The 27,182-nt window shown below is 47.5% G+C and overlaps 1 protein-coding gene across 1 annotated transcript; it reads left to right on the top strand.

Moving 5' to 3' along the window:
* Nucleotides 1-750: 750 nt before the first annotated feature.
* LOC131202040 (carboxypeptidase A1-like) lies at nt 751-21,752 on the top strand. The gene is made up of 11 exons (XM_058190559.1): nt 751-815; nt 5,875-5,956; nt 6,747-6,881; nt 8,164-8,265; nt 8,702-8,803; nt 9,767-9,868; nt 11,804-11,914; nt 15,209-15,299; nt 15,733-15,932; nt 17,761-17,845; nt 21,092-21,752. The coding sequence occupies exons 1-11, from the start codon at nt 751-753 to the stop codon at nt 21,277-21,279; spliced, it is 1,263 nt and encodes a 420-aa protein (XP_058046542.1). The 3' UTR covers nt 21,280-21,752.
* Nucleotides 21,753-27,182: the final 5,430 nt, after the last annotated feature.

Raw genomic sequence — 27,182 nt, 5'->3', positions numbered from 1 at the left:
GGGATAGGGTTTCCTGCTTGAGCAGGGGGTTGGACTAGAGGACCTCCAAGGCCCCTTCCTGCTCTGTTTCTCTATATTCTAAATCAGGGGTCCCCAACCTGGGCAACTTTAAGACTTGTGGAATTCTGGGAATTGAAGTCCACAAATCTTAGTTGCCATGGTTGGAGACCCCTGTTCTAAATCACTTCAGTTGTTAAGCAAATCGCTCAGCCATTAAGCGAATCCCGCTTCCCCCGTGGATGCTGTTTGTGGCAAGCCCGCTGGGAAGACCACAGCTGGCGACCACGTGATTCCAGGGCTCTGCAACTCTTGTAAAATACATGCCCACGTTGTGATATTGTGACCCTTTTAAACGCAAGGACCAGTTACGACTCCCGTTTTATCCTCAAGCAATCGCTGAACGAACGGTCGTTAAATCGAGGGCTACCTGTATAGTAACGCTGGGTTTGTGTTGGCAAGAAATCCGTCTCCGTCACAGTTTTGGGAAGAGGGAAGCAGCAGAGCCCCCCCGCCCCCCACTGTTCCCTCCTATCAAGGCAGCTGGTGTGTTCCCCGAACACCTGTCAGGTGAGTTACAGGTGAGCCTTGTGTGTGTGTTTGTGTGTCTTTTCCGACAGAGCCGTGAGAAAGCGGACAGCCGGCTGGTGTGTCCTCTGTGGATGGTCAAGGCAACACGTAGCCAGGTTAGGCGGGCGTATAAAAAAGCGATGGAAGAGAAGGGGTTCCCATTTGGTGCCCTGTTCGGTGACAATGAGGGTCCTGGTGGTCTTGGCGACTTTGCTGGCTGTGGCATTTGCCACCGATACCTTTGATGGGTAGGTAGACGCGGGCTTTGGATAGGAAAGGACACAGTGACCGGGGGAAGAGTTCACCTGGTGCCATTTTCAGACTCTTAGCGGCATCGGTTGCTGGAGTAGTTCATGGTTTTGGGGAGTCCCTTCCCAGCCTCCAAGCAGAGCCCCTGCTATACCTTTCTCCTTCTTTCCTTGCCACTTTTTACCGAGGCATGACGGAAAGCGTTTTAACAAACTGCATCCCTGTTGGGTTTGGTGGCCGCAGATAGAAAGCCCCTACAGAGAGTGGTGAGAACAGTGGAGATTATCGTAAGTTTGCTTCCCGTTATTTAGGATACTGCGCCTGTTCATGGATACATCCAGACTAGACTGTGTTGTTTCTCTGTGTCATAGAACATATGTGGGTATATGCATAATATATTTATTTATTTTGTCATGTTCATGTGGTGTACATTGGAGGTGGTGACCCTTTGAGAGCTGTATGCAACGAAATTTTATGTATGTCGATTAGCGTGCATTCAAAGTGACAAAGTTATTCTAAGTCTACGTCTATGGGTCTGATACCCTTTTTGATGTTTCTGTTAGCGAAATAAATGCCTCTTCTTAAAATACAGGCAGTCCTCGAGTTACAACCATTCATTCAGTGACTGCTCGAACAGAGTGGCATTGAAAAAGGGACTTTTGCAAACGTCTCTGTGGGATCAAAATTCGCCAAAACACTTGGCCACTGACTCATATTTATGACGGTTGCAATGTCCCGGGGTCATGTGATCCCCTTTTGTGGCTCTTCTGACAAGCAATGTCAATGGGAGAAGTCAGATTCACTTAATGACCGTGTTACTAACTTAACAAGGGAGGGGTGATTTGCTTAATAACTGTGGCAAGAAAGGACGTAAAAATGGGGCGAAACTCACTTAAAAACTGTCTTGTCTAAAAATTTGGGGCTCAACTGTCATAAATTGACCTTAGGACCTTTCGCCGCGAACTTAAAACCTATTTATTTCATATGGCTGGACTGGCTTGATTTTAAAATTTTAATTTATTTAATTGGGTTTTAAATTTATGTAATTTTATGGGTGTAATTTGTATTTTAAATTTTTTGACAAATTGAATAAGTTTTTTAAGGGCTATTTTTAATGTTGTATTTGACTGTGGTTGTATTTTACTTGGTTGTTCACCGCCCTGAGTCCTTCGGGAGAAGGGCGGTATACAAATTAAAATATTATTATTATTATTATTATTATTATTATTATTATTATTATTATTATTATTATTATTATTATTATTATTATTATTATTAAATTGAGGACTACCTGTAATAATGGTATAGACCGGGTCTCCTGTCTGACTGAGCAGGGGGGATGGACTAGATGACCTGCAAGGTCCCTTCCACCTCTGTTACTCTATTCTATCTGGAGCCTTTTCAAAAACGTGGGGGCTGTTTTTTCGGACGACGCAGCTGCCTTCATGGGACATGAAAGACACGGTTGCTTTCAATGGGGGTTCTTCAAGGATTTTCATTTTTATTTATTCTATTTGTCACAACAGTATATATAAGCATAAGTATGAAATAACTAACGATATATAAGCATATATATAAGCATAAGTATGCAATTTCCTGGAGTTACCATGTGTTGCATGAACGTGGTACATTTGGTTTGGTTTAGGGTTGAGGTAAGGAAGGGACTAGTGGAGGTTGTCCTCACTTTAGCGACTGCCTCACTTAGTAACCCTTCACAGTTTACAGTGGTGGTGACAAAGTAACTTGTTTTGCAATATTTTTTTGGGCAATCTGCAATCTTAACAAATAATTCCCTCAACTGTCAAACTAGTTACTAAATCTGCACTATTAATTAATCTTCTCATCGTTCCCATCACCAATCTCTTTCCACTTATGACTGTATGACTATAACTTGTTGCTGGCAATCCTTATGATTTATATTGATATACTGACCATCAATTGTGTTGTAAATGTTGTACCTTGATGAACGTATCTTTTCTTTTATGTACACTGAGAGCATCTGCAACAAGACAAATTCCTTGTGTGTCCAATCACACTTGGCCAATAAAAAATTCTATTCTATTCTATTCTATTCTATTCTATTCTATTCTATTCTATTCTATTCTATTCTATTCTATTCTATTCTATTCTTCACAGGCCTTCACAGGAAAGGGAAACTGAAGTTAAGATCATCGACAGAACTGTGGTTTCACTTAGCAACCGCTTCACTTAATGACCGAGTTGCCAATCTCAACTGTGGTCATTAAATGAGGACTACCTGTAATCTGAGGCCAAATTTGTGTTGATCAAAGGGCCCCAGGAATAAATAGATCGAGGGCCACTGGGTTTTTCAACCTAGTTTTAGAGGGCGGTTTGGGTGCCCTGCCAATGGTCCCATTTCCGATTCTCCTTTCATTAGATCCCATCACTGGATCTCCCGGCCGGTGATGGGATCTCCAAATCCTGACTGAAGAGGAGATCCTTTGGGGTGCTTTCTGTCTTCAGCATTCTGCCTTTAATCTTTTTAACACTTTTAATTGTTTTTTGTATTATCTTTTTAATGATGCTGTAAGCCTCCTGTGCTGGCTGGGGAATTCTGGGAGTTGAAGTCCAAGCTGCTGAGATTGAAAAAAACTCTGCTTTAGATCAGCGGTCTCCAACCTTGGCAACCTTAAGCCTGGCAGACTTCAACACCGCCCTGAGTCCTTCGGGAGAAGGGCGGTATAAAAATTGAATTAATAATAATAATAACTCCCAGAATTCCCCTGCCAGCGTCTGAACCTGCTGTTGGAGACCCCTGTTGGAGACCCCTGCTTTAGATCAGCGGTCTCCAACCTTGGCAACTTTAAGCCTGGAGGACTTCAACTGCCAGAATTCCCCAGCCAGCTTTGCTGGGGAATTTGCTGGGGAATTCTGGGAGTCGAAGTCCTCCAGAATGCAGCTGCGCGGGTGATAGAGGGAGCTACGCGTAGCTCCCATGTAACACCGCTCCTGCGCAGACTGCACTGGCTACCTGTGGCCTTTCGAGTGCACTTTAAGGTGTTGGTTACGACCTTTAAAGCGCTCCATGGCTTAGGGCCTGGGTACTTACGGGACCGCCTGCTGTTACCACATGCCTCCCACCGACCCGTACGCTCTCACAGAGAGGGACTTCTCAGGGTGCCGTCCGCCAAACAATGTCGGCTGGCGGCCCCCAGAGGAAGGGCCTTCTCTGTGGGGGCTCCCACACTTTGGAACGAGCTTCCCCCAAGCTTACGTCAAATACCTGACCTTCGGACTTTCCGCCGCGAACTGAAGACATACCTTTTTATTCGCGCGGGGCTGGCCTAAATTTTAAATTTTAAATTTTAAATTTTAAATTACATAAATTTTATCGATTTTAAATTTTCTATTAATTTTAAATGGGGTTTGGTTTTATAAATTTTAAGGTTCTAGGCTAATTATAATAAGTTTTTTAATTCGTATTTTAAATTGTATATTGTGGTGTTTTGTATTTTATTGTTGCCTGTACACCGCCCTGAGTCCTTCGGGAGAAGGGCGGTATAAAAATCAAATAAATAAATAAATAAATAAATAAAGTTGCCAAGGTTGGAGACCCCTTCTTTAAACAGTACATTTCCATGCAAAAAAGCACTCTAGTGACACCTAGTGTCAGAAAGCAAGCACTACAACATCACTTGTGCAAGAAAAACAGGGAAAATTCTCAAAAATTGCTCCAGCATCTATGTACCCAATCATCAGGAGGTGCGCTGTTTTGAGTCACACATTCCCAGCTTCTCATTGGCCGCTTTCCTGCTGCCATCCCCCAAGTCCTGGCTCTTTGGCCCAGGCAAGCATTGCAGGGACTCCCCCAATCCCATCCCAGCTAAGTCCTGCATCCTTATTTGCTAGATCTGGTTTTTTGGAGGGTGGGGGGGCTTTCTGTTTTTCATATGGAACTGGGGGAATTGTCCCACAAAAGATTTGCAGGTGACTAGATTGACTTTTCCTAATTGATGTAAAAATATGAAAACTCACTCATTGAAGAGGGAGACATAATACATACATAATAACAGAGTTGGAAGGGACCTTGGAGGTCTTCTAGTCCAACCCCCTGCCCAGGCAGGAAACCCTACACCATCTCAGTCAGATGGTTATCCAACATTTTCTTAAAAATTTCCAGTGTTGGAGCATTCACAACTTCTGCAGGCAAGTCCTTCCACTGATTAAGTGTTCTAACTGTCAGGAAATTTCTCTTTAGTTCTGAGTTGCTTCTCTCCTTGATCAGTTTCCACCCATTGCTTCTTGTTCTACCCTCAGGTGCTTTGGAGAATAGCTTGACTCCCTCTTCTTTGTGGCAACCCCTGAGATATTGGAACACTGCTATCATGTCTCCCCTAGTCCTTCTTTTCATTAAACTAGGCATACCCAGTTCCTGCAACCGTTCTTCGTATGTTTTAGCCTCCAGTCCCCTCATCATCTTGGTTGCTCTTCTCTGCACTCTTTCTAGAGTCTCAACATCTTTTTTACATCGTGGCGACCAAAACTGAATGCAATATTCCAAGTATGGCCTTACCAAGGCATTATAAAGTGGTATTAACACTTCACGTGATCTTGATTCTATCCCTCTGTTCATGCAGCCCAGAACTGTGTTGGCTTTTTTGGCAGCTGCTGCACACTGCTGGCTCATATCTAAATGGTTGTCCACTAGGACTCCAAGATCCCTCTCACAATTACTATTATTGAGTAAGGTACCACATATACGGTATCTGTGCATGATAGCAGTGTTCCAATATTTGAGGGGCTGCCACAGAGAGGAGGAAGGGGGTCAAGCTATTTTCCAAGGCACCCGAAAGCCGGACAAGGAATAATGGATAGAACTGAACAAGGAGAGATTCAACCTGGAAATAAGGAGGAACTTTATTGGAACAGAAGTTGAATTTGGAAGTTGTGAGAACTTCATCCCTGGAGGCTTTCAAGAAGAGACTGGGCTGCCCTCTGTCAGAAATGGTGCAGGGTCTCCTGCTTGGATGAGGGGGTTGGACTAGATGACCTGCAAGGTCCCTTCCAACTCTTTGTTATTCTCTTCTGTCTCTGCAGACATCAGGTGCTCAGAATCACGGCTGCTGATGAAGCTCAGGTGGCGACGTTGAAGGAGCTGGAGGCTTTGGAGAATCTTCAGGTACTGATAAACAAGAACATTAACTAATATCGGGGGGGTCCTGGTGGGAATAATGAAGTCATTCATTAATAAAGAATAATGAAGAAATAGGAAATTGTTCTTGTGAGATATATATATATATATATATTTGTTTTCTGAGGTTTTCGCGGGTGTTTGTATGTAGGTCTTTGGTTATTCGGGTTTTCTCCCGCGTAGAATTGGAAGTGTCTTGGCGACGTTTCGACGAAGTCTCATTCGTCATCTTCAGGCTTCAGCTTCGTGCTTCTGGGAGCAATGTGTGATCACAGCTGTTTAACTGCTAGTGGGGGTTTGAACTGATTGGGTGGGAGCTTGGCTGTGCTCTGATTGGATGGGGTTTTTTTTGTGCTCTGATTGGCCAAGCTCCCACTTCAAACCCCCACTAGCAGTTAAAAAGGAAGAAACAGCTGCAATCACACATTGCTCCCAGAAGCACGAAGCTGAAGCCTGAAGATGACGAATGGGACTTCGTCGAAACGTCGCCAAGACATTTCCAATTTTACACGGGAGAAAACCCGAACAACCAAAGACCTACATACAAACACCCGTGAAAACCTCAGAAAACATATATATATGGGATGTGTTTCCAAAGTTCATGTCTGCTGAACAAAACTCCGCATTGGTGACAGGAAGGGAATCCGCCCAGTAAACGCTCAGCTCCATTCAGTTCTCCAGACTCCACCCAGCAAGGGATTATGGGGTCATTAAAAGAAGATGACAACGACGATACATGTTAATAATCTTCTCTCTTCATTCTCATTCTGATGCCTAGCTGGATTTCTGGCGAGCACCGACTCATCCCGACCTCCCCATAGATGTCCGTGTGCCGTTCCCCAGCCTTCAAGGGGTCAAGGTCTTCTTGGAGTCCAATGACATCCAATACTCCATCATGATCAACAACGTTCAGGTGAGTGCTCTGACCACACGAGAAGACGAACAGGTGAGCGTGTTGGAGAAATTTCCTAACAGCAAAAACCATTAATCGGTGGTGTCAGGAAATTGTTATTTGCCTAACTAGTTGGCCAGGCAATATATAAACTAACTATGTATGTTTGTAGAAAGGCATGATGTTCCTTTAAGGCTGTGCTGCATCATGTAAGCATCCTGATTGGTTGAGCTCTGTAGCCAATGTATAAAAGGACTCCTAAATTATGGCTTGTGGGGAATCTACAGGGACGCTACAGCATTGTAACCTAATGACATGCTGCAACTGTATATTTGAGCTTTATGATCGTTGCTTGATCGTGGCTAGTTACTGATTCCTCAAGATACTGACTGTTGTGAACTGAACTGTGTTTTGCCGAACTGAAAGAAGACCTTGTTTGTTGTGCAAGTCTACCTTGGTAAGAAGACTTGATATTTGTAACATCCCTGCCTGACTGGCTTTATATGTGTATGACCTGGAATTGTTTTTGGACTATGACTTTGCCTTTTCCCTAAAAGTAAAGGAATATCAAACCCCAGTTTGTCTGCAAGTGACTGTTATTGTATACAACCAGTCTCAGTCGTTTTCATGCGTAGGGTACTCTGCTCAACAGTCCACAACCTTGGTTTTGAACCCAGATTACCCTTAACAGGTGGAATAGAAGGTATGGGTGCTCCATCAGTGGAGGTTTTCAAGAAGAGATGGGGCAGCCATTTGTCTGGAAGGAGATAGGATTTCCTCTGTGACCAGGGGGTTGGAAAAGAAGACCTTCAAAGTCACTTCTAACTCCAGTTATTCTGTATGTTTCAGGCTCGTCGTCACCAAAAATGTAGAGTTAGGAAGTGGACCCTATCTCAATGTTGAAAACCCAGGGTGAAGAAGGTGTGTCCTCCAAGGACCATCAGAGGTGTTGAGTTAATGTTATGGATTGAAAGGGTAGCTCAAAAGACATTCTAGGCCAGGGGTCTCCAACCTTGGTCCCTTTAAGACTTGTGGACTTCAACTCCCAGAGTCCCTCAGCCAGCAAAGCTGGCTGAGGAACTCTGGGAGTTGAAGTCCACAAGTCTTAAAGGGACCAAGGTTGGAGGCCCCTGTTCTAGGCCACTCTTCCATCAGATGAGTTGGCCAACGTGACCAAGGACCTTAGCGTTGGCTTTCCTGAAATTCCTCCCAAGGTTTTCCATGAATCGATGGGAGAACCGCATCTGATAAGAGCCCCTTGATTGTACCGACCTTTGTGATTGTCTGTTGTTGTCTCCTTCAGAAACTGATCGATGAGGAGAGGAGTCACATGACACGCCAACGTCAACTCCAAGAATTGTCCCTCACCAATTTTAACTTCGCTGTTTACCACGACTTGGATACAGTAAGTACAGTTAAGCAGCAGTGGGATTCCAATCGTTTAACCATCGGTTCTCTGCCCGGCTGGGTGGGCGTGGCCAGGGGGATGTGACAGGCAGCACTCAGCCTCCTGGACCCCCCTGGGAGCAAAACTGGGCTGCGGGGGGACACGTCACCACCCCACGCCCCATTTTGGGCCTAGTAGGCCTCCCTGCACTTACCTGGGAGCCAAAATCGGGTGCGTAGGGACTCCTGGAAGGGACGAAGCGGGGAGGGACCAGCCAGCAATTTAACAACTGGTTCATCTGAACTGGCCCGTACCGACGGAATCCCACCAGTGCAATTAAGGCCCGGTGAGGTCTCCATCCATTTTACGATTAGTTGAATTCTTCTGGAGACGACTTCCAGAAGACAACGCTTAAATAGAGACCGCATTATGGCATCTTCTCATTGCTTGCTAGATCTACAGCTTCATGGACCTCTTGGTGCGGGCGAAACCCCTCCTGGTCAGCAAAATGGAGATTGGCCAGACAACTGAAGGACGTCCAATCCATGTCTTGAAGGTAAGTCTTCCTTCCGATGCTGGTTTTTGGAGGGTGGAGTTCTGGATGGGGGAAAAAGAATTGCCGTGTCTTTTCTACATTATTAACTAAGGTCCCAAGAGTGGAGAACATTTGTGGCTCAGGGTTGAACTGTGGAGTTCTTGGTGCTCTCTGAGATTGGTGGTTTTCTTGTAGATGTTTCATGAGCCAACTTGGGAACATTCTCAGTGAAGTATATAAACAGAGAGCAAACACCACTCCTTCTAGCACTGATGATGAGATGTAGTTGGGTGATGAAACCTCTGCAAGAAGACCACCCAGCACCAAGGACCCCACAGTCTTCTTCTCCTTCTCCTCCTCCTCTTCTTCTTCTTCTTCCTCCTCCTCCACCTCCTTCCTCCTCCTCCTCCTCACTTCCTTCTAACGCTAATGATGTTGCCTAATTGAGTGATGAAACATCTGCAAAGACTACCCAGCACCAAGGACCCCAAAGTCTTCTTCTCCTTCTCCTCCTCCTCCTCCTCCTCCTCTTCTTCTTCTTCTTCCTCTTCCTCCTCCTCCTCCTTCCTCTTCCTCCTCCTCACTCCCTTCTAACACTGATGATGTGACCTAGTTGAGTGATGAAACATCTACAAGAAGACCACCCAGCACCAAGGATCCCAGTCTTCTTCTCCTTCTCCTCCTTCTCCTTCTCCTTCTCCTCCTCTCCTCCTCCTCCTCCTCCTCCTTCCTATCCTCCTCTTCCTCCTCCTCACTCCCTTTTAACACTGATGATGTGACCTAGTTGAGTGATGAAACATCTACAAGAAGACCACCCAGCACCTAGGACTCCACAATCTCCTTCTCCTTCCTCCTCCTCCTCTTCCTCCTCACTACCTTCTAACATTGATGATGTTGCCTAGCTGGGTCACGAAATGTGTGCAAGTCGCACGCCAAGACGGTTGCTTGGATTTAAGGCCTCTGTTTGTCTTTTGCTTGGCACAGTTTAGCACCGGGGGAACCAACCGGCCCGCGATCTGGATTGACACCGGCATCCATTCCCGCGAGTGGGTCACTCAAGCCAGCGGAGTGTGGTTTGCAAAGAAGGTAACAGCCCCAAACATTCTGTAAACAGGAGCGGGGAAAGCTAAGCCATCCTATCTTGGTTAGATCAGGGTTTCTCAAGTTTAGCGGCTGAAAGGTGGCTCCAATTGCACTACAGGTAGTTCTCGACTTACAACAGTTTGCTTGACATAGTGTAAGCCGCTCTGAGTCTTCGGAGAAGGGCGGGATATAAATGCAAAAAAAAAACAAAAAACAGTTCATTTAGTGACCATTCGAAGTTACAACGGCACGGGGAAAAAACCTGATTCGTGACCATTTAGGACAGCCACCGCAGTCACGTGATCAAAATTCAGATGCTTGGCAACTGACTCCGATTGATGAGTGACTTCTTGCCACTTTCTGACCAGCAAAGTCAAAGGGGAAACCAGATGCATTTAACAACCGAACAACTGCAGTGGTTCATTTTGAACCACTGTGGCAAGAAAGGTCATAAAACGGAGCAAAATTCGCTGAGTAAATATCTTGCATAGCAACAGAAATCCGGGACTCAACTGCGATCGTGAGTCGAAGAACTACCTATACCCGTGATGACGAACCTACGGCACGCATGCCACAGTTAGCACGCGAAGCCATATCAATGGGCCTCTCTAGGAGTCTCTGGGGACAGCAAAAAACATGACTTCCTGTCCAATCAGAAGTTGGTAAACGGGACGTTTCTGGCCTCCAGAGGGCCTCTGAGGGGGTAGAGAAGGCTGTTTTCACCCTCCCCAGACTCATAGAGAGGCTCTGGAGCCAGCTGAGAGAGAAAAACGGGCCTACCGGGCCATCGTGTGCCAGGAAGGGGTGGTGGTCGCGCATGCATGCACGGGGCGAGGCGCATAGAATTATGGGTGTGAGCATACCCGTGCACAAACCACCACCCCGCCGCCCTCCTGGCACGCGATGGCAAAAAGGTTACCCATCACTGACCTATACCGTTTTGTTTTTTCTTAGAGATACTCCTGTGTTTTTTTTTAACATTACAAACATTACAAAAACATTACAAATTTTTTTTGTTTGTTTGTTTGTTTGTAATGTTAAAGAGATACTCCTGTAATTTTCCAAGTGGCCTAGAGGTGGAGCTCTCGCCTCACAATCAGGAGGCTGTGAGTTTCGATCCTAGGTAGAGGCAGATATTTCTCTCTCTGAGCGCACTGGGAATATATCTGCAGAATATAACTCCGCATTGGCGACAAGGAAGGGCATCCGGCCAGTCAACACTCACTTCATTCAGGTTGCCCAGACTCTACCTTGCAAGGGAGTATGGGGTCGTTAGATGGTGATATTTCCCCCCAAATGCAGGAAAATTGGGGAAGATCCAGCACATCTGCCCACCGCCCCATTTCATGGCTGTTCCACTCCTGTCCCCCACTTAGTCCTAAAAGAAAAAATAAATAAAAGACTTTGCCAATGAGATATTTTCTAGATTTTCCCCCCCACTCCAGATCCTAAAACAAGCTGCCTGGTGAAGGGTGATAGTGATCCCATAAATCGGGGGTCTTCAATTCCAGGTCTGTGGACTGGTACCGGTCCACGCAGGGGTGAAATCTACTTACTTTCCTTACCGGTTCGGAAGTTCAGACCTTCTGCGCATGCGCAGAAGGTAAAAAACACATTACTTCCTGGTTAAAACTGCTCCGCCATCGCTACTGGATCGCCGAACCACCAGCCACGATCACTATCGGATCGCCAGATCCGGTCAGAACCAGGAACATTTCACCCCTGGGTCCACAGCATGCTAGAAAACAGCCTTACAAACAAGCCAAGTCCCATCCGCGGGATGCAGGCAGCATGCGGAACCACGCCCGCTCCAGTCTGCGGAAAAACCTCGCTCCACAGAAGCGATCCCTGGGGCCCGAAAGCCTGGGGGCCACTGCTATAAATGCACTGTTCAGGCATCTCTGTGGACGCAACTGAACCCATTTCGATCCTCTTTAGATCTTTGAAGATCACGGGAAGGATCCTTCTCTCACGTCCATCCTGAACCAGTTCGATATCTTCTTAGAGATCGTCACCAATCCAGATGGTTACGTCTTCACACACACCAAGGTACGTCTTCATGGGGGTGGGACGTCGGTGGCAAACGTGAGAGGCACCATGACAACGCTTTAGGTCCTGGCTCCTTCTGACGTTCATTGGAGCCGTGGTGGCGCAGTGGTGAGAATGAGGTATTGCAGGCTAACTCCGCCCACTGCCAGGAGTTCGATCCTGACCGACTCAAGGTTGACTCAGCCTTTCACCCTTCCGAGTTTTGTAAAATGAGGACCCAGATGGTTGGGGGCAAGAGGCTGACTCTGAAAACCACTTAGAGAGGGCTGGAAAGCACTTGTGAAGCAGTATATAAGTCTAAGTGCTATTGCTAAGTAGGAAGGTAGGAAGGAAGAAAGAAAGAAAAGAAGGAAGGAAGGAAGGAAGGAAGGAAGGAAGGAAGGAAGGAAGGAAGGAAGGAAGGAAGGAAAAATAAGGAAAAATGAAGCAAAGAGGGAGAAAGTGGAAGGAAGGAAGGAAAGAAGGAAGGATGGAAGGAAGGAAGGGATGAAGGAAGGAAGGATGGAAGGAAGGAAGGAAGGAAGGAAGGAAGGAAGGAAAGAAGGAAGGAAGGGTGTAGTTTATTTATTTATTTATTTATTTTTGTCACAACAGTATACACAAACAAATGTCATAGATAAAACAGCATATCTTGAAGAATATATATATATATAAAATTAAAATTATGCATCAACTATATTAGATATAATGAAGGGAACAATAGGACAGGAACGGTAGGCACATTTGTGCTCTTATGCACGCCCCTTATAGTTGTGGTGGTGCAGTGGTTAGAATGCAGTATTGCATACAAACTCACTGCCAATTGCCAGCAGTTTGTTGGGCTCCAGGCTGACTCAGCCTTCCATCCTTCTTAGGTCGTAAAATGAGGACCCAGATGGTTGGGGGCAAGAGGCTGACTCTGTCAACCGCTTAGAGGGCTGTAAAAGCACTGTGAAACTGTATATAAACCTAAGTGCTAAGTAATAATAATAATAATAATAATAATAATATTTTAATTTATAGACCGCCCTTCTCCCGAAGGACTCAGGGCGGTGAACAGCCAGTTAAAATACAGAAAAACAGACAATATTAAACAACCCTTAAAAAACTCATTCAATTAGCCAAGACTAAAACACAATTATCCCCTATAAATTATTAAAAATTTAAAACCCCAATTAATCAGATTAAAATTTTTTAAAAGATCAAGCCACTCCAGCGAGACGGAACAAATAGGTTTTAAGTTCGTGGCGAAAGGTCCTAAGGTCACACAATTGTCGAAGTCCAGGGGGAAGCTCGTTCCACAGGGTAGGAGCCCCCACAGAGAAGGCCCTCCCTCTGGGGGCCGCCAGTTGACATTGTTTGGCTGACGGCACCCTAAGGAGTCCCTCTCTGTGAGAACGCACCGGTCGCTGGGAGATTGAAGCCGGCAGAAGACGGTCCCGTAAATATCCCGGTCCTAAGCCATGGAGCGCTTTAAAGGTCGTCACCAAAACCTTGAAGCGCACCCGGAAGACCACAGGTAGCCAGTGCAGTCTGCGCAGAATAGGTGTTACATGGGAGCTAGGTACTGCTCCTCAATAACCCGCGCAGCCGCATTCTGGACTAACAGGAGTCTCCGAGTGCTCTTCAAGGGGAGCCCCATGTAGAGAGCATTGCAGTAGTCCAGGCGAGATGTAACGAGAGCATGAGTGACCGTGCATAGGGCATCCCGGTCCAGGAAGGGACGCAACTGGCGGATCAGGCGAACCTGATAAAAAGCTCTCCTGGAGACGGTCGTCAAATGGTCTTCAAAAGACAACCGTCCATCCAGGAACACGCCCAAGTTGCGCACCTTCTCCGTCGGGGCCAAAGACTCGCCCCCGACAGACAGCCACATCTGCAGCTGACTGTACCGGGGTGCCGGCATCCACAGCCACTCTGTCTTGGAGGGATTAAGCTTGAGCCTGTTCCTCCCCATCCAGACCCGTACGGCTTCCAAACACCGGGACAGCACTTCGATAGCTTCGTTGGGGTGGCCTGGGGTGGAAAAGTACAGCTGAGTGTCATCAGCGTACAGCTGGTATCTCACCCCAAAACCACTGATGATCTCACCCAGCGGCTTCATATAGATGTTGAACAGGAGAGGCGAGAGAATCCTGCGGCACCCCACACAGGAGGCCCTTCGGGGTCGATCTCTGCCCCCCTGTCAACACCGTCTGCGTCCGGTAAGAGAGGTAGGAGGAGAACTACCGATAAACGGTGCCTCCCACTCCCAACCCCCCCAGTCGGCGCAGCAGGATACCATGGTCGATGGTATCAAAAGCCGCTGAGAGGTCTAATAGGACCAGGGCAGAGGAGTAACCCTTATCCCTGGCCCTCCAGAGATCATCCACCAACGCGACCAAAGCCGTCTCTGTGCTGTAACCAGGTCGGAAGCCGGACTGGAACGGTCTAGATAGACAGTTTCATCCAGGTACTAGGGTAGCTGACGTGCCACCGCACTCTCTACAACCTTCGCCGTAAAGCGAAGATTGGAGACTGGACGGTAATTACCTAAAACAGCTTGGTCCAGGGAAGGCTTCTTGAGGAGAGGTCTCACCACCGCCTCTTTCAAGGCAGCGGGAAAGACTCCCTCCCGCAAAGAAGGAAGTAAGGGAAAGAAGGAAGTAAGGGAAAGAATTAGAATTAGAATTAGAATTTATTGGCCAAGTGTGATTGGACACACAAGGAATTTGTCTTGGTGCATATGCTCTCAGTGTACATAAAAGAAAAGATACCTTCATCCAGGTACAACATTTACAACACAATTGATGGTCAATATATCAATATAAATCATAAGGATTGCCAGCAACAAGTTATAGTCATACAGTCATAAGTGGAAAGAGATGGGTGATGGGAACTATGAGACGATTAACAGTAGTGCAGATTCAGTAAATAGTCTGACAGTGTTGAGGGAATTATTTGTTTAGCAGAGTGATGGCCTTCGGGAAAAAACTGCTCTTGTGTCTAGTTGTTCTGGTGTGCAGTGCTCTATAGCGTTGTTTTGAGGGAAGGAAGGAAGGAAGGAAGGAAGGAAGGAAGGAAGGAAGGAAGGAAGGAAGGAAGGGAGAGATGAAGGAAGGAAGGAAGGGAGGGAGGGAGGGAGGGAGGGATGAAGGAAGGAAGGATGGATGGAAGGAAGGAAGGAAGGAAGGGAGAGATGAAGGAAGGAAGGATGGAAGGAAGGAAGGAAGGAAGGAAGGGAGGGAGGGAGGGTGGGAGGGAGGGATGAAGGAAGGAAGGAAGGAAAGAAGGAAGGAAGGGCTATGGCTATCGATGGGCATTCCTGATTTGCAGAACCGTATGTGGCGTAAGACCAGATCGAAGCGAGAGGGGTCAACTTGCATCGGAGTCGACCCCAACCGGAATTGGGCAGCAGGCTTTGGAGGTAAAACTCGGAGGGGTGGGGTGGGGCTTCATTTAGTGACTGTTCGAAGTCGCTACCATACTGAAAAAAAAGTGACTTATGACCATTTTTCACACTTAACGACCGGTGTAGCATCCCCTGTGGTCACGTGATCAAAATTCACACCCTTGGGACCTGACTCCTATTTACGACTGTTGCAATGTCAGGGGGGGGTTTTGTCACGTGATCCCCCATTTGCGACCTTCTGAAAATCAGTGGGGAAGCCAGGTTCGCTTAGCGACCGCGTGACTAACTGCGGTGACTCACTTAACAACCGGGGCCAGAAAAGGGGGAGGGGAAATGGAGCAAAACTGTCTCGCTTAGCAACAGAAATGGGAGCCTCCGTTGTGGTCGTAAGTCGAGGACCACCTGCAGCTCGGCAAGAGTTACGGCCTGCTTGGTTGTTCCTTTGCAGGACCTGGCGCCAGTGGGAATCCTTGCTCGGAGACCTACCGTGGACCGTATGCGGCGTCCGAACCAGAAGTGAAGGCCATTGTGGATTTTGTGCAGCAACACAGCAACATCAAGGCGTTCATCTCCATCCACAGTTACTCCCAGATGCTCCTCTACCCTTACGGTTACACCAAGGAGCAAGCGGCAGATCACCTGGAACTGGTCAGTCTCCTCGGAAGAACCATCGGAAAAAAATCACGTGTTTTTTTTTTATCGTGTTCTCCTCTAGTTTTCTTTTGACTTTAATTTCCTGTGGATTTTGTATTTTAATCTTTTGAATAAAATTATATACACACAGACCCACAAACACACACACACATATAAAATAATAACAGAGTTGAAAGGGACCTGGGAGGTCTTCTAGTCCAAGACAGGAAACCCTACACCACTTCAGACAAATGGTTATCCAACATCTTCTTAAAAATTTCTAGTGTTGGAGACATATACATATATGTGTAAGTGTGTGTGTATACATGTATATTTATGTATGTATGTATGTATGTATGTATGTATGTATAAGTGAGCTTTTTTCTATCGAAGCAACCTGGTCTACCCAAATATGGAAGGGAAGCAAGCCCAGGTTCGAATCCCAGAAAGGGTATGGCTAGCTGATGAGAACTAAATAGCTTGAAATAGATCTATACTAGTCTCCCTTTATTTCTTTGTCAGTAAATATAAATTTAAGACAAAATAGTTTGTCGTGTAAGCGACTGCCTGTCAGGGTTCCTGGATTGGGCTGAAAGGCGAAAGGGACGCCGTATGCTCCCTCCCATATTTGGGTAGACCAGGTTGCTTCGATAGGAAAAAAAAACACTTAATCTTTCCCCTGCTACAGCTGACAGAGCGAGGAGAACCTGTGGCTTAGAGGTTAATACATCTGCCTAATATATAAGCAAGCAAGCAAGCCCAAGTTCGAATCCCAGATAAGGGTATGGCTAGCTGATCAGAGCTAAATAGCTTGAAATAGATCTATACTAGTCTCCCTTTATTTCTTTGTCAGTAAATAAAAATATATGTGTGCGTATATATAATTTTACTCAAAAGATTACAATATAAAGGAGAATATTTGTGGCCTGGGGTTGGCAGGAGGGGTCCGTGGTGCTCTGAGCTTGGTGGGTTTTTTTGCAGACGTTTCATAACCCAGCTAGGTAACGTTATCAGTGCTGAAGGGAGTGGGTTTGTGGAGGGGAAAAGAGAGGGGAGGAGGAAGAGGAGGAGGAAGAGGAGGAAGAGGAGGAGGAGGAGGAAGAGGAGGAGGAGGAGGAGGAAGAGGAAGAAGAGGAGGAGGAAGAGGAGGAGGAGGAGGAGGAGGAGGAGGAAGAGGAGGAAGAGGAGGAGGAGGAGGAGGAGGAAGAGGAGGAGGAAGAGGAGGAAGAGGAGGAAGAAGAGGAGGAGGAGGAGGAGGAGGAGGAAGGAAGGAAGGAAGGGTCCTTGGTGCTCTCTGAACTTGGTGGTTTTTTCTGCAGACGTCTCATGACCCAACTAGGTAACGTCATCAATGCTAGTAAGGAGTGTGTTTTGCTGTCACAACCGTACAACTATAGTGATTCACTTAACAATGGGGGCAAGAAAGGTGGCAAAACGGGGAGAAAATTCACTGAACAAATGTTTTGCTTAGCCAACGAAATGTCGGGCTCCATCGCGGCCGTAAGTCGAGGGTGACCTGTAGAACGCTTGGACAACCCAACAGGTCGTCTTAATTTCTTCTGCCCGAGGCTTTTCCTATCAGCTGCTCATCCCTAAATAAAGCCAAAAAAAAACCCCCCAAAAAACCCCCTTCTAAACCAGGGGTCTCCAACCTCGGCAACTTTAAGACTTGTGGACTTCAACTCCCAGAGTCCCTCAGCCAGCAAAGCTGGCTGAGGAACTCTAGGAGTTGAAGTCCACAAGTCTTAAAGTTGCCAAGGTTGGAGACCCCTGTTCTAAACTTCACCCACTAACCTTGGTCCTCTCGTTTTCTCCTCCTCCTCCTCCTCCTTCCTCTTCCCAGGATGCTCTGGCTAAGAAGGCCGTCGCGGCTCTGGAGTCTCTCCACGGAACCAAATACCGATACGGTAGCATCATCTCCACCATCTGTAAGTGACAAAAAAACGAGAAGGCCAGGGCGGCCTCCGTCGGCCGGCCGATGAACTGCAGGGAGTCCTGGACTTACGACCATTCGTTTAGTGGCCCTTTGAAGTTTAGCACGGCACGGGAAAAAAAAACAAAAAACGAAGGGACAGGACCGTTTTTCACGGGACCGTGGTAGCATCTCCTGCCCCTGGTCACGTGATTGAAATCCAGATTGACTCGTGTTTATGACGGTCGCAACGTCACGTTGACGAGCAAGGAGGGAAAGCCAGGTTCGCTTAGCAACCGGGTTGCTAACTGAACGACCGCAGAGATTCACTTAACAGCGGTGGCAAGAAAGGTGGTAAAATGGAGGGGGGGTGGGGCGGGGAGAAACTGACTTGTTGGTTTGCGACAGAAATGTTGGGATCAGTTGGGGGTCGTAAGTCGAGGACTGCCTGTATCGGAAAGGGCCTACCGTTTGATTAGGATTACTTGTCGCAAAGGTGCTTTTTTTTTTCAAGAGGCAACTGAACTTTCCGGTTTTTCTTTGAAGACGTTTCGCTTCTCATTCGAGAAGCTTCCTCAGTTCTGACTCGGATGGTGTGGAATGGAAGGATTTATATGCCTTGCAGACAGCATTTGGTCATTTGCCTCCTTTTTAGAGAGTCGTTGAGGCCACTTGGAGGTTTATCTGTGTCATTTGAGGAGTCCAAATGGGTGTGGAGCCTTCTTGGAACTTCTGAAAGGACTCTGCAATTCCAAGAAGGCTCCAGGCCCATTTGGACTCCTCAAATGACACAGATAAACCTCCAAGTGGCCTCAAGGACTCTCTAAAAGGATGCAAATGACCAGCTATCTGCAAGGAGTATCAATCCTTCCATTCCCCACCATCCAAGTCAGAACTGGGGAAGCTTCTCAGATGAGAAGTGAAACACCCTCAAAGGAAAAACTAGGGGGGAAAAAAGCACTTTTGAGACAACCCTGACCTGGATGACTGAGAATCCCCACAGGTATCAGGACTGTGTAGTTGATGTCTGACTCCATAAGGGAATCTAGTAGATTATTTCCTGCCCGAGCAGTGGGTTGGACTAGAAGACCTTCAAAGTCCCCTCCCAAGTCTGTCCTTCTATTATTAAAGCCACTGTAGTTGGTGATAGTCCTTGACTTATTCCGCATGTCAGGATTCCCAAATCTTCTTCTTCATAGCCAACTCGGTACGACAATCACCTTATGGTGGGGAAGCCTCGGTCCGTCGATTTTTCCGGACTCTTCCCAGGTGAATGTGTGAATTTGGAAACCCATCAAGAACGAAAAAGCACTTCTTTGTCATTCTCTGCCCTTCCATTATCTGGAGAAGGGAGAAAAACCAATTCACAGCATTGCCGGTCACGTCCAGTTTGCCACGTCCAATTGCCAGGGGTGACTTGTTTTGCGCCCACTTGGCGGCCACATGCCCATACCCATGTGGTTGGGTGCATCTGGTCAGGCTCACCCAGCGGTGCCAAGCCAGCTGCCCCTGATCCTCCGCATTGACCTGGCCAGGCCCAACCTGTTCTGTCTCCTTCCCCACTTCAGACCCACGAGCTGGCCTTCAGCCAGTGGATTCATGGCTCTTATCAGTCCTGGCAGAGAAATCGCAGCTGCCTGCCAAAGTTCAAACAAATGACTCACGTAGCAAGACTTTCAGCTCTTTTTGAAACGGTTCAGCTAAACTTTTGCTTCCCGTGGAGTGAGAACAGTCCCAAAGCTCCTTGTATATCCTGTGGGGTGGGGCTCCTGCCCCACCCTTCCCTTTGATGACGCCGCCTCTCTAATCTTCTGAAGCACGAGTCAAGCCAAGCTTGATTATTATTATCAGCTGGGTCTGAAGGCGTAGCCTGGGGAAGGGAGGAATCAAGGGATGACGGCCTCATTACGTCCTCCGACTGGTCTGGTTCTGGCTCCTGGAGCTGAGCCACAGGAATCGGTGCTCCCGAGGTAAGCCTTACTGGCCCTTCCCCCTCACTCTCCGAGTCACTTTCAGGCACAGGGGCCAGGTTTGGGGGCTGGAGTCACCACACAACCACTCAACCATGTCTATCTGGCAGCGCTCAGGTGGGCACCTACTCACACCCACCTGGCGGCTGCTGTGAATTGTCCTAGACCTGTGGTGGTGAGGTCTCTCCAAGACCCCGTCTTACAGATGGAGGGAGAAAATCTTTACAAACTGGGGGAAATGGTTGGTAAGTTAATAGTTTAGCGCAGGGGTCTCCAACCTTGGGAACTTTAAGCCTGGCGGACTTCAACTCCCTGAAGCTGGCTGAGGAATTCTGGGAGTTGAAGTCCGCCAGGCTTAAAGTTCCCAAGGTTGAAGACTCCTGGTTTAGCGGACATGTGGCTGCAGGTCTAAATCTAATCCCGTTAAGGCTAATTGAGTCGGGGAATTGATTCAGGTTCCTGGCTTATAGGACGTTGCATCCTTCTCCGCGACCCAGTTAGGTGTGTTCACGCAACGGGATTCCTGCAATTTTAGGTCTCGGTGGGCAAAAAAACGGCCCTCTCCATGCTCACCGTAGTTGTTTACACACAGCACAAGAGGCCTGCTCTGTTACTATTGTTCGGAAGGGTCTTGGAAGGGTCTTCCTTGATTGGGTTGGGAATCTGGTGTCTGGGATCCTTAAATGCTCTCTGAGCTGGGTGGGGTTTTTTTTCCCCCAGATGTTTCATGACCCACCTACCCTGTTTTTCCCTGAAAATAAGACCTCCCTGGTAAAGAGCCCAGTCACCCTTTTGAGTGCATGTGCTAAAATAAGCCCCCCTGAAAATATTTAAATGCATGCGCAGCCGTTCCCCACCATTTCCTCTGGTTAGGGTTAGAGAGAGAGATCTGGAAATCAGGTAAGACGGCCAGAGGAGCCCCGTCTTGTACCACCTGCCCCCAAATAATAAGACCTCCCTGACAATAAGGCCAAATGCTTATTTCGGGCTTCAAGAAAATATAAAACAGGGTCTTGTTTTCGGGGAAACACGGTAGGTAACACCATCAGTGCTAGAAAGGAGTCGGGTTTGCAGAGAGGAGGAAGGGGAGGAGGAGGAAGAGGAGGACTATGGGGGTCCTTGATTTCCTCTGAGCTTGCTTTTTTCTTGCAGACGTTTCATGACCCAGCTAGGTAACGTCATCAGTGCTCGAAGGGAGAGGGGTTATGGGTGCTTTTGTTCTGTGCGAGACGATAGCAGAGACGGTATCCACGAGCGTGTCTTCTTTTGCATCCCCTCTTTCCTGGCTCTAGACCAAGCAAGCGGAGGCACGGTTGACTGGACCTACGACCAAGGCATTAAATACTCCTACACCTTTGAGTTGAGAGACAAGGGCCGATACGGGTTCCTGCTCCCGGCTAACCAGATCATCCCCACGGCAGAGGAGACCTGGCTTGCCCTGATGGTCATCATGGAGCACACGCGGGACCACCCCTACTAAGCCGGAGGGGCTGGGCTTACGGCGACGGCCTTGCCCCAGGCCCCATTGGCCCTCAGCCCGCATTTGGGATTCACTCAGGGGCGTCTGATTCTTACGAATGACCCCTTGGCACATCATTGGCTCGTAATGCATTTGTTGCAATTGTAGGGTGGCAGAATCTAGAGGTGGGGTCAAAGGAGGGATCAGCCTAGAATCCCTATGTAGTCACAAGCGAATTAAATTTAACTTCCCTTGAATGTCACTGGCCCTTAGATCCAACTCCTAGCAGGTGCCGATAGGCGAGAAGGTTCCTATGCATCGGGTTTTCAGCAATAAAGCAGTTTTAATTGGACCATGGCTTATGGACCTGGGTTTTTTGTGTGTGTGCCTGACACTTTTTGAACTAAGCTAGTCCAAGCGACGGGAGATAAAGGTTATTAAATCCTTTTCTGAAGTACTCGAACAAATTCTAGTTTTGGGATTTCAGTAGAATAATAAAGTTGGATGGGACCTTGGAGGTCTTCTAGTCCGGCAGCCCCCAAGCTTTTGGGCACCAGGGACCGGTTTTTCCACGGACCGGAGGGGGTGTGATTTTGTGTGCTGCCTGCATCCCACCCATGGGGCTTCGCTTGTTTGTGCGACCTGGTTTCTGGCATACTATGGTCCAGTGCCGATCCACAGACTGGGAGTTGGGGATCCCCATTCTAGTCTAACCCCAATGATGCAGGAAAACCTCCATCATTTCAGACAAATGGCTGTCCAACCTCTTCTTGAAAACCTCCGGTCCTGGAGCGCCCACAACTTCTGGAGGCGAGGAGTTCCACTGATAGATTCTTCTCATTGCCAAGAAATTTCTTCTTACTAATAAAGGAGAATCTTTGTAGCTCGGGGTTGACATGGGGGGTCCTTGGTGCTCTCTGAGGTTGCTTGTTTTCTTGTAGACATTTCATGACCCAACTAGGGAACGTCATCAGTGCTAGTAAGGGATGCAGTTTGCTGTCAAGTTTATATTCTATTTTATTAGACTATTATTGGAACATAAACTGACAGCAAACTGCCCTAGTTTGGGTCGTGAAATATCTGCAAGAAAAGAAACAAGCTCAGAGAGGATCAAGGACCCCACGTAAGTCCTCCTTAGTTCTAGGTTGCTTCTCACCTTGATTAGGTCACGAAGGTGTTTTAAGTTTTCTAGTGGTGTTTTGGGACTATTTACCTGGCACTTTCAGGCCATAGAAGGGAATACTTGTCAGTATGACAGACAGATTTTCTTGAGAGGTAGTCCTTGACGTAAAATTGATCACTTAGTGACTATTCAGAGTTATGACAGACCCCCTTAAAGGTACTTACGACCCGGTTCCAAAGTTACAATGGCCTCCTCCACCCCCCCAGTCACACGACTGCCTGTTGGTCGCTTGGCAACTGACCTCCTCTTACGACGGTTTGCTAGTCAGCTGACTCATGACATTTTTGCTGAAAATCGACATTTGCTTTCAGTTTTCAGCAAAAACTGATCCGGACGAACAGTGGCTTCGTTTAACGACTGGCGTGCTTGCTTAACAACCACGGCGGTTACCTTAGGACAGCTGTATTCACTTAATGACTGCTGCAAAAATGGTTGTTAAGATTGGGTCAGTCACTTGGGTGATTTGCTTCACGACTATCAAGACTACCGTAAACGGAGGACTACCCTATATAGGGGCTGTCCCCATTTTTATTTCAACGCTGAGCGTAAGGGTTGATCTTTTCCCTTCGAAAAGATATCCCAGCTTTAGAACAGTTTTTCAGCTTGGGCAACTTTTAAGATCTGTGGACTTCAGCTCCCAGAATTCCTCAGCCAGTATGGCTGGCTCAAGAATTCTGGGAGTCGAAGTCCATCCACAGGTCGTTAAAAGAGGCCATGGATGTTCACACCTGTGTTAACATCTTTTCTGGGCAAACCGGATGAAGCTGCTTAAAAATAAAAGCACCACCGTTCTGTATTTATTAAGAGGTAAACCATATAAAAGGCGAGCTGGACCAAGCACGAAAATGGAAGCGCTTAAGAAGAAGGAGCAGCAGCAGCCTTAATTAGCTTAATGAGTAAAGCATACAAAATCCACTGAGCAGGTCAGGTCTTCGAAGTCCTTTGGGGTCAAGGAATCCGGGCGGTGGCATGATCCGTCCTTCTGCTACACCAGATGGTTCAGTCCTTTGGGCAAAACTTCAGGCACGAAAACACACCATCCCGCCCGTTTGTCCGACCCAAGAGCAGGCCTGATCCTATGAAAAGGTTCCGGATTGCAGCCCAATGCTTGACGCTTCTAGAGAGATTGTGGGTGTTTAGCGTTCAATGTTCTTTTCAAACCTCTGTAGAAGATTCACAGTCACTCAGGTAAAGCCACAACCGCAGAATGAAACCTGGCATTTGATTTCAACCAGTCTCTTATTTCTCACTACCCCACCCCAAAGAAATTGCAGGAAGAAAAAAATATCACCGGCCAAGGTTGAAGAGCCGTTTACTTTAGCTTACCAAGCAAGAGAGGTGGATTCAACGATTCCCATCAAATTTTCTCCGTTTTTCCCAACAGTCCTGAAATCCGGAGTTTTGAGGGATCATTTTCCTTGCATTGTTTATCTGTAGCTTGACTGCCGCTGCTTTCAGGACCTATTGAGGAACGGTTACACCTGCGCTAACCATTTACATTAAATAACACACATTTTAAAAAAAATAAGAAACACTACCAGGCACCCCAAAACTGTAAGCTAAGAAGAAAATATTCTAATTCACCTGCACAATTTACAGAAGTGGATTGAGTACATTTAAAAACACGAAAGAAGCACAATAAAAACCGGCATCAAACCGCAAACCTGGTCGTAATAAAGACAGAATATTTACACACACCTCGTCTCAAACTGCCATGAAATTGCTACTGGGTCAGGATGGAAGGACGGCGGGATCAGGAAGCTGGAGAAGAGGAATCGCGAGGTTGGGTGGAGATCCTTGGGATCTCAACCTCACGACTTGTGGTGACTTGTCCTGCAAAGGAGCCGGCCACAGCCCGGAAGCCCCAATTTGGGATGCCATTACAGCCAGCCGCTCATCTATTCGTGAAGCATTTGCTCCGGGCCCTAATTCAAATAACCGAATGGACCGAAGTGCGTAGCAAGAAACAGGAAATAATTTATAGGTGGTGTCTCTAAGCAGAGGCTGGTTTACGATAACTGAGAAGCAAATATCTCTCTAGCCAAAAATTATAAAATCTCACAAACAAGAGTTGTTGTTGGGGTCTGCAAATCAAGGAAACACAGCACAAAAATCAGGAACACGGACCCCAAAAAACCCCCAGCGACACCCAAAACGAAACCCCGCAAACCTTCTTCAGTCTTTTAAAAACCACACACGATTAAGTTAATATAAAAATAGACATCTTACACAAATCTGTACAGAGAGGAAAAACACAGGGACGCTTATCGGCGTTGGGGGGGAGATAAATAGGATCGGAAGGTGTAAAGCCTCAGTCGTTTTTAAATATGTATTTTCTTTTTCTGAAAGCATGCATACCACTCGGTCTGGGCATCGCCAAAAGGACCACGATGTCATTCTCCAAGGATGGCAAACACTTGGGGTAACTGGTGGGAAGTGGGGTGACAGGGCTGCTGGAGGTTCCTTTTGGAAATTTGGGCTTTTTTTGCTGTCCAAGTTTGGGGGTTTTCCGGTGATTTGTCTCTGCATCTGCTTTAGAAGATCCTGGAGTAGTTTCTCAACCTTGGCAGCTTTAAAATGTTTAAAAAAGCTTTGCTGGCTGGAGACTTCTGGGAGTTAAAATCCACACATCTTAAAAGCTGCTAAAGTTGGGGAAAAAAAAGTGGGGAAAAAAACCCCACTGGAGAATCAGATCCAGGTGTGATAACCAAAGGAAACTTCAACCCAAAAAAAAAAAAGTTGAAAGCAAGCTTGGCTTAGCAAAACAAGGGCAGCCTCACCGCAATGGCCAAGACAGTCTTCCGGGCAGAGAGCACCTGGTGTGGGTGTGAGACAGAGATTTCCCAGGATATCCAGTGGGGATATTTTTTTATCTCCAAAGAAACTATTTGGACTATTGCATGGGGGAATCTCTTAATCTGGGAAAAATCTCTCAGGTGGGAAGTCACTCTCTATTTAAGCCAGGAATCTCCAAACTTGGCGACTTTTAAGACTTGTGGACTTCAACACCCCAGAATTCCTCATGGCTGGCTGGGGAATTCTGGGAGTTGAAGTTCACAAGTCTTAAAAGAGGCCGTGTTTGGGAACCCCTGCTCTAAGCGGATGCACATTTTTTTCAGCTCCAGAGAGGGTGTTGAGCAAAGGGAATGAATCCAGCAGCAAATGCAAGGGGGGCAGGGATTGGATGGCAGGGAGAGAGGGGGGGCACACCAGCTTCTAGGCTAGGGGGTGAGAGAGGTGGAGTATGAGAAGAGCTCAGCTGAGCAGGCAGAGCAAAGATGGTATGAAGATAGTACTCAAATGACAGCATTATGATGCCTTTGGGTGGTCTCTGGAGCAGAGACAGCCCCAACTCTGAGGGGGGCCTCCTGGGATCCAGATTCTGAGCCCCCAAAGCATTGCTTCAGCGTGGGACAAATACTGATAAATGGCCAGGATTCTTGGGGGTGGGGGGGCAGAGATGCTCTGATGTAGTCAGCTGTGGCTCCTTTGCAGGGGGGACCTTTTGTCCTGCTGCCCCACCAAGGCCAGCTGGCACACACACACCCAGGGCTAATCCCAGGCACAGAGCAAGCCAGGCCTGAAATAACCTGGCTTTCTGGCTGCTATTTCCTCATCCTGATTCAGCAGCCGACAAGAAGGAGCAGAGAAGGGAGGAAGATGGGAAGGGATTGTGCAATTCGGCTCCAAATTGCTCTCCGAAGCACAGCTTCTTCCATCTTTTTAAGGGGCTGGGGTGGGGTGGGGGGAGAGGGGGCAATGCCCATTTCCCCTGGTCTCCATCTGGCTGTTCTGCCATGCGGCCCCGATGCTGTTTTCCATTGGGGGTTGGGGGAGGAAGAGCAGCTGAGAGATTGTGCCTGCCCTTCCTTGCCCGCCCACCAGTTTGGCCCATCAAAGGAGGAGGAAGGCAGGAGGACGTGCTCTCCCCTCAGCCATACCCATCTCCCCTCCGTGGCTGCCCACAGCAGCCTTCTGGCTCTGGTGCCCTCCCACTGGGGATGATACAGGGGGCAATTTAACATAGCTCTTCCTGGGTGGTACAAGGGGGCTTTTTCGTTGGTACCATTGTAAAGGGGCAGGGAATCACCCAAGAGGGGGAGTGGGTGGGTGGAATGGGCTTTTCCATCACCAGGGTGGGCCCTTCCTTGAAAAATCCCAGCAGGCCAAAGAGCAAGACGGTAAGATGGCTCCTGGCACCATAGCTTATTTTAGCCTCATCTTATTTTTTTCCTTTCGTTTGGGGGCATCGGGGTGAAAAGACTGAAGATGGGGAACCCGAGTGTGCCACCCAGGCCCTGCCTGCCTGTTCGGTATGCCAGGCGTAAAAAGAGGGGTGGGTGGGCTTCCCATTGCAGAGTCCCAATCCCCTTCGCTTGGGGCATCGGGGTGAAAAGACTGAAGATGGGGAACCCGAGTGTGCCACCCAGGCCCTGCCTGCCTGTTCGGTATGCCAGGCGTAAAAAGAGGGGTGGGTGGGCTTCCCATTGCAGAGTCCCAATCCCCTTCGCTTGACTTTCATGATCGTCCCGTTCTCTTTCTAAGGCCCAAATAGCTTTGGAGGCAAGCCAGGAAAGGATGGGTTTTGGGTTATTGTTGTTTTTTTTTGCTCTTTTCCTGGTATATCCAAGGATTATGGGGAAGCTTCCGGAGGGGAGTGGGGGGGTGTAAACAGTCTCTGAACCCCTTTTGCTGCAGCCTGAAATTCTCCAGCTGCTTCGACACAAACTCTGCTCCAATT

Source organism: Ahaetulla prasina, chromosome 7 (genome assembly GCF_028640845.1).
Source record: "Ahaetulla prasina isolate Xishuangbanna chromosome 7, ASM2864084v1, whole genome shotgun sequence".
NCBI lineage: Eukaryota > Metazoa > Chordata > Lepidosauria > Squamata > Colubridae > Ahaetulla > Ahaetulla prasina.
Note: the sequence above shows the minus strand (reverse complement) of the source record. Positions and strands in the feature narration are given on the sequence as shown.

Coding starts and splice junctions, on each gene's coding strand:
- LOC131202040 (XM_058190559.1), top strand. CDS start 751: ATGAGGGTCCTGGTGGTCTTGGCGACTTTGCTGGCTGTGGCATTTGCC. Junction 11,915..15,208: donor ACGTCTTCACACACACCAAG/GTACGTCTTCAT, acceptor CCTGATTTGCAG/AACCGTATGTGGCGTAAGAC. Junction 17,846..21,091: donor TAGCATCATCTCCACCATCT/GTAAGTGACAAA, acceptor TCCTGGCTCTAG/ACCAAGCAAGCGGAGGCACG.